The sequence below is a fragment of the Strongylocentrotus purpuratus genome, unplaced genomic scaffold (assembly GCF_000002235.5).
Source record: "Strongylocentrotus purpuratus isolate Spur 01 unplaced genomic scaffold, Spur_5.0 spur5_scaffold_15, whole genome shotgun sequence".
NCBI lineage: Eukaryota > Metazoa > Echinodermata > Echinoidea > Camarodonta > Strongylocentrotidae > Strongylocentrotus > Strongylocentrotus purpuratus.
Genome location: NW_022145600.1, coordinates 24,648,180 through 24,658,548, shown reverse-complemented (window position 1 = coordinate 24,658,548; position 10,369 = coordinate 24,648,180). Strand labels below are relative to the sequence as shown.

General features: G+C 37.1%; 1 protein-coding gene across 1 annotated transcript; it reads left to right on the top strand.

The window, feature by feature from the left end:
- The first annotated feature begins 1,884 nt into the window (after positions 1–1,884).
- On the top strand, positions 1,885–9,726 carry LOC764451. Its single transcript, XM_001200744.4, has 4 exons — positions 1,885–2,127; positions 3,061–3,233; positions 5,628–5,924; positions 6,806–9,726. Exons 1-4 carry the CDS (start codon positions 2,082–2,084, stop codon positions 7,010–7,012), a joined length of 723 nt encoding a protein of 240 aa, XP_001200744.1. The 5' UTR covers positions 1,885–2,081; the 3' UTR covers positions 7,013–9,726.
- The last annotated feature ends 643 nt before the right edge of the window (positions 9,727–10,369 follow it).

Here is a 10,369-nt window from a genome sequence, read left to right as displayed (position 1 = left end):
GTACATGATAAGTGTGTTGCAAGTTACATTATGAATTATATAAATCAAAATGTGACACGGTTTAAACCCGCCGATAATAATACTACTACTAATAATAGAATTAGTAATAATAATGATACTGATATCAATAATAATAACAATAATAAAGGTAATAACAATGTCTTTTGTACCTAAAGAAATCTCATCCGTATCAATACTGTTACCCCTGATTTAGTTAATTCCTTGCTTATTTTATCATAATTTAAGATAATTTATGTGCGATTGATAAATACTACAGTCACACCTCTCATTTAGGCCTACATTGGCATGAAATCAACGATGGCTCTCTTTTGGCTGACCTCGCATTGACCTGACATGCTCTATGGAACATATCCGCTATAGGATTACCTTTGCTCCACCACCCTTTCAACGTACATAATCATAGCGTGCAGTGAGGCTTAGGTAGATGGTGAATTTATCATTCATTTTGTACAGCGATGTTTTTGACACAAAGGGGAAAATTAAGTTAAATAGTGGTGTCATATTAAGGAACCTAAAACACGGTGAATATGAGATCATAACGATTTAAGATGACATGGGATTAAGAAAAGCATGTGGATTGCGTAACTTCTTGTCAATATGAATATGATGAAAGAGAACACAGCTGCTTTTGTGAATTAACATTTTCAATGCATATAACTAATTAGTACATGCAGTACATAATATCTTTCTTCATACGAAGTTAGCATGCCAATAAACACTATTAAAGTAATAGTTTATCAAGACAAAATTATATAATTACATGGGAAATTCCAATCTATATTGTCCCTTATGTTACCGATCATAATTATCTAAGATTTTCAGTACGACCGAAGCCTGTATCAAGCTGATAGATCTACTAAAGCTTGAACGAGACAAATCATTTATCAAGACGATATTTTATGTCAATTTATATTCATAATTCCATCATAAAACAATTCAATTATACTTGGTAACGCATGGGAAATACCTTAGGCATTGACTTGCTCACAGATAAACACTTACGATATCGAAACGTCGAAAAGACAAAATATGGAAGCAGAAACGCGGGAGATTTCGTTTTGACATCGGGCAAACTTTTTCCACTGTTCCTCGCAGACGTCGTCGCTATCACTGTCCTATTTTTACCGCCACTCGCCCACGCAGGCATGGAGATTCATCCACGAGACTCATTTGCCTCTTTTGCTCTCTCCCCCAGTCTTCTTCTTTTCTTCGGTCAATAATACGTGATACAGGCTCATATCTGGGCACAAAAATGGAAGCCGAAATGCGGGGGTAAAACAGAAATCAGAGATATCACCGCTTATTGGCATTAAAAAGCTGCCTGATGTCTGCTACCTGTCTCTCGTCTCTTTCCTCTTCTCCCAATTCCTTTCTTGAAGTCTGTTTTCATTGTTGATGATCACATTGTTCTGTTTAGATAACGGAGAAATTCGGAAATCCGAGAACTCGACACCACTTTGACATCTCAGACGTAAATGTATTGTGAACGCGGGGAAAAAACGACGATATCCACTCATTTTTTTGCATGTCCAACTTTTACGTTCACGGTCACATGCGAAGCCACTCTGTGTAGCTAGTACGCTCCTGTTCGTGAACATCGTCCCTCAGTAGTATCCTGTTATCACGTAGCTACATGAAAACACACCATTGTGTATACATAGTGATAAAGTAAACGGCTGTCTACGTCCGCACACAGAAGACCGACACGTGCGAACGCCTCATGCATATTCATTTCCAAAATGAGCCTCTGATTGGTCGATAGTTTCCACGACGTCAACGTTCCGTCGGTGATCGGCTGTACTCGTTCATAGTGAGATTTAGCTCCCCCCCTTGCTCTCGTCGATAAAAAGGCAAGCTGAACTCGATAACAAATCACAGCTTACAAGCATTCAGGTAAAAACGCCAGTTTGGAGGGAGCGAAAGAGTTTACATATATAACATCTTTATTGAATACCAAGCGATATAAAGCAAATTCTTGTTGGAAGTTTCTATTTATTTTTCACCTATCTTGGATACATTGTGAATACATTCATTGGCTTATACATTACACATTACTGAGGATGGCGAAATTATCATCGAATCCATTTGTTCTTGCGATCACAAGAGGTATGTACATTTTTCATCCTTCATACCATATTCATAAATGATCATTTAATTTTCTTTTAGGTCAGCTGGTAATATCAATGTTATTTTTGAAATACGTATCTCGTATGCTAAAGAGGTCATCGACTTTACTTCCACCACGAGTGAGAGTGATGCATTCCGCATCATCGTAGCAAGCAACAGGTTCCGACTCGTATTTTCGCATCCCATTACCTGTCGGATTTCGTAATGTACGTTCCATCTCCCCGTCTCCTTCTCTTTTGCTATTTAATTACCCCTTATTCATCTTTAACTCTCTTTCTCAATCATCGAATCCATGGAAGATGAAACTTCAGAACTTTAAATTTTTGCCAATGAAATTTTTTTGAGTAGAAATAAACGTCTGCAGCTAGCTATTGTAATTTTTAAGTTCACACCACCGGAGATGTACAGAACTCTGCTTTGTATGCAGATTGTGTTACCACAAGGAGTCTCCACCATCTGGAGGGGGCCGGTGTTACCCATCTACTCGCGGGCCGGGATGCCTCTTACAAAATGCCCACATTAACCTTTCTGAAATTGGTCCCCCTTTCTCATACTCGTTTCCAATTAATTCTGACCTCGGAGAACATAACCGATCGAGTTACATGGACAATATCTATTTTAATTACATGTGATATGGCGTTGCTCCTAGCATGCTCGTACACACATGTACAGCTTGAACAAAATATTGGATTTGGGCCAAGAGCACCGTGTGAATAAACATTCCAGCATGATCGATCTCTGTTGTTCCCGGTCCACGTGCTCTTTTTGTTCCCAAGAAGCTATCAACTGCGCACATTCCATTGAAACTATGTTAGCGATGTTTTTAGAAATAGATTCTATTTTTTTTTGTTCATGTGCATTTTTTGAGATATTAATATTCTCCATCCTTTTATCAATTTCTTTGTGTTGCAGTTTATCTTAGTCTCACATTACTGGGCCGGTCATACATAGCACTAGGAGCCCCAACGCGGGCACCTTTGGAATATATTGAAACACCAGCAAACTCGATCCTGCAGCTCCATGAGTACCTATCAGACGCCACGTTACAATTGGCTAAGCATTCGAGAAATGTTTATAACGGCTTTGTAAGTACTTTTTAAATCTTTGCTTTCTTCTCACTAAAGTCTAACACTTAATATTTTTAAGAAGTCAGTTGTTACCTATCCCATATAGTGTCGAGGGATGGTAAATGATTATTGATGCCTGTCGGTATCACGAAGGTCGGACTATACATACCGTCTCCTCATGAACAGGAATCGCACAAAATAATATTAAAAAATACTACTAAAATTGCACTTCGTGGCATTCATCCCAAATCACTCCCTAACTAAATAGGTAGAGTGGTATCTAAACTTCTGATATGCCGCTTAATTGATGCAATAATGAATTTGCCAATTTAACTAGCGCTCTCGGGTAGTTGCGCTCTCTTTGTCAGTTTAACTTGAAATGTCAAGGGGAAAAATCGGAAGTAGATTTCATCAACATATTAGGCATTTAGGGAGTCCAGCGTTGGTAACAGCGGAGTTGCTCAATTTACGGTAAAAAGAATGATTGATGATTATGAGAAATGATAGATTAAAATGAGGAAAGTTACTTTTGTATTATCTGAATTGTAAGATAAACAACAACGTACTCGTGTGGTATGAGACATTACGCTGAGGCACTTGAAATTCCTACTGGTAGGTTTGATAATGAAGGTGTACTTCCACTAATAATCAACTCCACCACGTTTTGCAATGATACAGGGCATAATGAGCTGCCTGATGTACGTGTTAAAAAGCCAATCTCATCAACAGAATATCCGTTAATAAAAATCCATGTGTGCATGTAGGTCGGGCACTGGTACTCAAAGCTTTGGGGAAAAAGTCAATGAGCAATGACGTCAAATTTTCAGCAAACAAGTCGTGGGTGTAGTCATATTTATAAACGAACTGCTCTGTAGTGAGCCTTTGCCTTCCCGCCAGTCCCATAATTATGAGATGGATGATAGCCATATTATTGCATGCATGGAGCTAATCGGACATTGTCAAATACTCATTAGGGAGAGAGGGTTTGCTCCTATTCGATTCCGTTCTTCATGGCCCATTGGTCCGCGACCAACCCGACAACGATACTTCCGATCTCGAGTCTTCCGCGCCTGTCATCTCCCCGATTAATGAATATTAAATACTCGTTTTCGTTTTAAAGGGAAACCACCTGATATACCTGGCTAGATATCATTTCCGTAGCTTTAATTTCACTCAAGAGTTCATTATCAAATATCCACGTTGCGCGAATCGCTTGGTCTTTTGACATGGCCACATATCCTTCTCTATTAATACTTTGATCATTAAATGACACGGCACATTCCGCTCCCAAATTAACTGTTTCGAAACCACGCTGGTATTTATTCTTTTCATAAACCTAGCCCCTGAGAGCTTCCATGAGTCTTTTGTAAATAAAAGTCAAATACAAAAACAGTACCACGCACTTGCAAACCTTTTTCCCTGGCCAGACGGAAGTTTGTTTAAAATGGTGTTGATGTTTTTTTTGTTGGCCTTTTTTATTCGTTGCGCCTGGTCACGACGAACACGGCGTTCCTCTCTTTAGTGTCATTACAGTATATGTGTAGTTAGCACGAATGAATAATCAGAAATATGTGGGCACAGTAAAAACATACACTTTACGTTGAATATATACATATATGGGAGAAGAGTAATGGAAGAAAAGGCACTTCGTACAGGAATTTTTCCTATGGTCATGTGTAACTAGCGTCCCAGCATGGTGAAATTCTCGATATTTGCAAGAAGTAACGTTTATTGCGCAATAGCCTAAGCCACCATCGTCGGGCTGGACCCTCGCCCTTTGAAGTTGAAGAAAATTATTGCTGTAACAAAGAATAGGATAAAGGGATCAGGCTAGACAAATCATCGATTTCACATGTAGGAACTTTCTGGCAACGGGGACGTTAAACCCTCGGTAGAGTCACGCTGATAAAGGAGCAATTAAGCGAAAGGTAATGTTGACAATAGTGACAAAAGCATACCACAGTGGGCCAGTCATGGATCAGCGATAACTATAGGCATTCAATACACAATGTTCGGCTTGACCCAGGATAGGTTGCTTCTTTTGAATAACAAGTTTATAACGTTGATATAACGTACCATGAGTAATTGGCGAAATTCCCACGAACAAAGCAAGAACAAATTCGGTATTACCCAAATTCGATTTAGGGGCGTATGTGCACGCTCTGGGGCTCTCACGTGGCTCCAAGAAAAATCGTTAAATAGTCAAGTTACGAGATTGGGGAAGGGTGCCCAACTTCTTTAAAAATTCTAGCACTCTTTGAATTTAACAAACCAGTGTAAGTCAACTTACGCTTGCAAGTTGATTCTAGCTAATCTTTACAGGCGTCACAGCCTCACAGGACTTCATTTAAGATGTTTAATTCTGACTCTAACTGATTTCTTTCATTACTCCTTTTTTTGATATTCCTACAGAGAAGGCAACGATTCGGTATCGAGGCTGACATCAACCCCCGTACATTCCAACTCGGCGGACTCCCAGCAATCCGTGATCTTGAAGAATCGAGGACAAGGCTAGGACTGACCGAAGAAGACCTCCTAGAAACACACAGATCAAATCTTGGGATCTATTACCAAGCCATGCAGTACCTCATCTCAGACGAATCATTGTACATCGGTGCCGATGACTTCCTACATATTGAGGGCGATGGCTCAACCTTCTACCATATCCGTAATCACATTGAGAGGACGTTAAGGAAAATCGATGAAATTGTAAGTACCGTCCACCTCATGTTTGACCCTTTCACACTCAAATCACAGTCACACCAAAAGCCGGACACCAGACCGAACGAAAAATGTCATTAGTCTGAATGACCCAAAACCGGTCGGGTTTGAGTCGGTTTGGCGGTGTGACAAAGGTTGCGTTTATCTAGAAAATTTTGGCTAGATCAGGTTTCTCAAACGTCTTTCAGGCAAATTTAGAAGTAGATAAACGCAAAGCCTTTTTCAAACGTCTTTAGATATGGGCATATCAAAAGACGCAAAAGGTGCGTTTTGTATGTGACATACAGCCAGAATCACGTTCTGAGAGGTCGATAAACGCAAAGCTGTTTTGAACGTCACATACAAATAGGACCACACAGGTGTTGTGTACAAGCATGTGTGTGAATTTGACCTCCGAGAAACCGTCTGCTTCCCGGGTCAAAAAGCTGGGCAGACACAAAGCCTTTATTTTGAATCGTGAAGAGTAGATAAACGCGACATCCCGCAAATCACGATCGTATAGTGGGGTATGATAGTGGGGTTCGATAGTGGGGTACGATATGACATATCTAGTGGCAAGCCTAGATAAACGCGCTCTTAGATATCTATATTTGCTGTTATTATCGTTTTGCTCCTGCGTGTGATATTTACTGATTTCTAACTCCAAGTAAATCACATAAAACCATTAATTATGGACTGATTAAACTATTTTTTAGATACTTGTAGCAAAATGGTAGCAAATAGCAATACGAAGTGTAATGTCATGAATTGATTCAGAATATTTTAAATGGTATTGTGTGACAGATAACTTTTGTATATATTTTCACCATGCATCTGCAGCTAAGTAAACTAATCATTTGTTTCCTTCATTTCTTTCGTTGATTATACAGATAGCAAGAGAGGGGTACCGTGGAGAAAACCGAACACCTGTAACCACCACTCTTACATTCCACACAGAGCTGAACGAAAACTTCAGGAATGTACGAGATCTATGTGTGCTATTTGAAATTTTCAAATACACGAACGAAGTTTTATACGCCGACGTTAAACGACACGAAAGCGAACACAGAGCAGAAGAAGTCATGTCAGAGAGGTAAAACGAGGCCTAGGAATTATTTATATATAGTCATTGAAATAGTATTTAAAAATGAAATTTTGAAAAATGAAAAATGAAAAATGAGTATTTATTATCGAAAAAGAAACTTTCACAATTCTAAAGTGTCCTCGCCATCACGGCTCTTTCTATTTATAGGTTTTCCACTTCGGGAGAAATGTGGGGCCAACTTGAAAAAATTGTTATTCAGAGATTTGTATGGTGATATTCAACAAAGTATACATTATTGTTTGCTCATGTTTCAAGAAAATGTCAACTGCTAAAGAAAAAAGGTGCTAAGTAGAACGATTTTAGTACATTTCAGAGCGATATTTAACATGTTTGACTTCAGTTATGTGTAGAAAATTAAACAAAATGTCAGGATCAAATATATCCCCTTGTTTTTGGTACGCTATTTCAAAGAATAATTTCCAAAGCACAAACTCTGTCCCTTTTTAGTGCGTGTAGAGTTATCCTTTCGTAGATCGTAGAGGGAGTATTGCAATAATATGTGCGGTGTGCTGAGACTTTAATTTCGGGCAAGTAATGTCGCTTCTTCGAATATCTAGCGTCTAGATTATCAAAGGGAAAACAACTATCCCACTTGATAGTGTTTTGAGGGGGTATATGAACATTGTATTGTAGATATAGTTTGGTATTCAATATGACACCTTGATTTTATTTATTGGTATTGATATCAATTATGTAAGTTATTTATATTAGATATTTAAGCATTCACCGTTTATTTCTTAAAACATCATTCATTAAAACAATTATACAACTCAAGAATTACGAGCTTTATAAAAGCTTGAGTTAGCGTAATATTGGGAGGAGGTGGGGAGGGGGAGGTGATGAGGTCACGTGTCATTCCTCCTGACATTATTTCCTTGTAATAACTTCACCTACTGTGTTGAAAGAAGCTATCGTCGTATCTTGCCTTTTTATTTTTTTAGTTATTTCGCTCTTTTAACAGGATCATTGTTGTAAAATACCAAAGAAACTCTTTAATAGTATTCATACTGAGTAAAGATTGTTAATAGAGGGAGTTCATTACAATCTAGCATCGTTTTGATTTGCTTCTTTTTTCATTTATTTATTATATTGACTTTTCTTTTTAAATTTTAAATTGATTTCTTGTTGAATTCAATTTATTGTTTCAAGTTTCAGGAAAAGACATTTTGTATGTCATATTGAATCGATGTGTATTTCTTATTGCTCACTGAGGCCTTGTCTACTCTCCTACAGGCCCTCGTAATTGGACATACGTAAACATTACATGTGTGAAAAAGCGGGCTGGCCCGTCTTAAATCTATCTCTATATTTTTCTTCATGTGAATCGAGATGTGGTACCTATCGTAGCAATTTATTTTAAAATAGGCGCGTTATCGCTGGCATCATCTGGCTATTGTAGATAATACTCGCTCTGTAAATTTTATCTGATTGTCAAATAATCGAGCTTTGAACTATGCACTTTCCAAATAGTGCCCTACATGTTTCGAAAATAGAAAGGTATCTCTTGTGTGGAAATTTTCTCTTCGGAAAAAGACAGTAATATTGTTGATGGTAATGGTTTAGGAACTCCCACGCCGGGAGGGGCATTTCGTCTATCCTCCATAAGTTGTATGTGAAAATGCTAATGTTTCGTCAGATGTCAATTTACGTGTGCCAAAATTTCTCTAATGCAAACAAGAATGGGTAAGGGAGAGTCCAAAGAAATGAATATTAATCCATCTATATGGAGAAAATAAAATAGCGAACTTCAATTAGATTATTCAATGTAAATGTATGTTCGAATCAGACAGACGTAGAATAGCTCGTGCACTCAACGGTTCTTTCTGAAAACTCACTTTTCAAATGTTTCGACTCGTATTCAAGAATATTGTTTTCACGAAACATTGTATTCGGGATTGTGAACAGGTGATTCAGAACAAAACAGTCCGGAACAAACATATATAAACAAAGAAGGAAACAGATTAATGTGAAATCTGTTTTGCCAGTAGACATAATTATTTTCTTTGTTTGAGTGTGGTTAAAAAATCTGCTCATTGGGTCAATTTTCTTTTGGTATTCATGCGATAGACTTTTTAATAGCTTGAACGATTCAGTTTTGTTATTTAATGATGTGCCACTTACTACTCTAAATCAAATCTCAATTTTCTGTCTATTGTATGTACAATGAACTGTATGTGTGTGTGTGGATGTGCGAGCGATGAAATGATATTATCTGTACGCAGTTGTATGTTTTTATAAACAAAAGAAAATATATGACTATTCTATATTTTATATTTATGACGATAAGTTTACAATGTGACTTAAATTTGAGCGATTTATTTTATGTTTCATATTGTCAACGATATGAAGTGATTGTATGAGTATAGTGTGTGTCGTCTCATGGATTTTATACTTGTACAAAATACGTATTTCATGAAATGCGAAGTGTTTTTGAATGTTCTTGTCAAATATAATTTATTAAGTTAGTACTGTAAGGGTAATACTGAAGAGATGGAAGTGTCTCAAGATATTATTTATGAATCTATGATCAACAAAAGTACTATTTATTGTTAAGTTATTTTTGACATTCCACTGTGGTGTCTATATTGAAGGAGAAGAGGAGAAAACGATTTCGTCAGCGTTCTGAGATGAATGTTTGATGGAGATATTGTTTAAAAATGAATAAATTATGATGTACAAGCTATGCTTGTATAACAAAAATAAAAACATTGATTGTGTTATTGTGATATATTTTAATATAACTTTCATTGTGTTGTCTCGGCTTCTGAAAGTTTTATAACTGGAGTATGCAGAGTCTTTCGGTTGACGAGGCGTTGTGTGCTGTTCATGTGAGCGTGTATGATGATACGATAATACGAATAACTATGTGAATAAGGAGGATATTCTAAAGAAACTTGTGAAAAATGTGTTTATTAGTTTGTGAGGTAGAATAGCAAATGTCGATTATTTGTACGATGATAATACAAGTGTTTGAACGTTAGCGTTTGTGAGAAAGATGAACACGAAAGAAAGGTGAGGACGATAAAAAAAAAAGGTAAAGAAGAGTTATACACGTAATTAAAAACAAACAAAACCTACCAACCAACAACAAAAATATAAAATAAAACATTATTTTACCCCTGTAGTTCCAATTATGACATTTGATAGCAAAGAGATAAAAGTTCGAATTTGATGTGATTCTGATTTTTTGGGTTACGATGTCAAATTTGTTGGCCATGTTGGACAGTTTACCCTTTTCTTATACACATAACATAATTTCTTGAAAATAATAATCATAGAAATATGCAATGTTAGTATTTTAGAAGTAAAGAATCAGGTTCCTATTGCATAATGACATGCAGATCTGCAC

Coding starts and splice junctions, on each gene's coding strand:
- LOC764451 (XM_001200744.4), top strand. CDS start 2,082: ATGGCGAAATTATCATCGAATCCATTTGTTCTTGCGATCACAAGAG. Junction 2,128..3,060: donor TGTTCTTGCGATCACAAGAG/GTATGTACATTT, acceptor TTTGTGTTGCAG/TTTATCTTAGTCTCACATTA. Junction 5,925..6,805: donor TAAGGAAAATCGATGAAATT/GTAAGTACCGTC, acceptor TTGATTATACAG/ATAGCAAGAGAGGGGTACCG.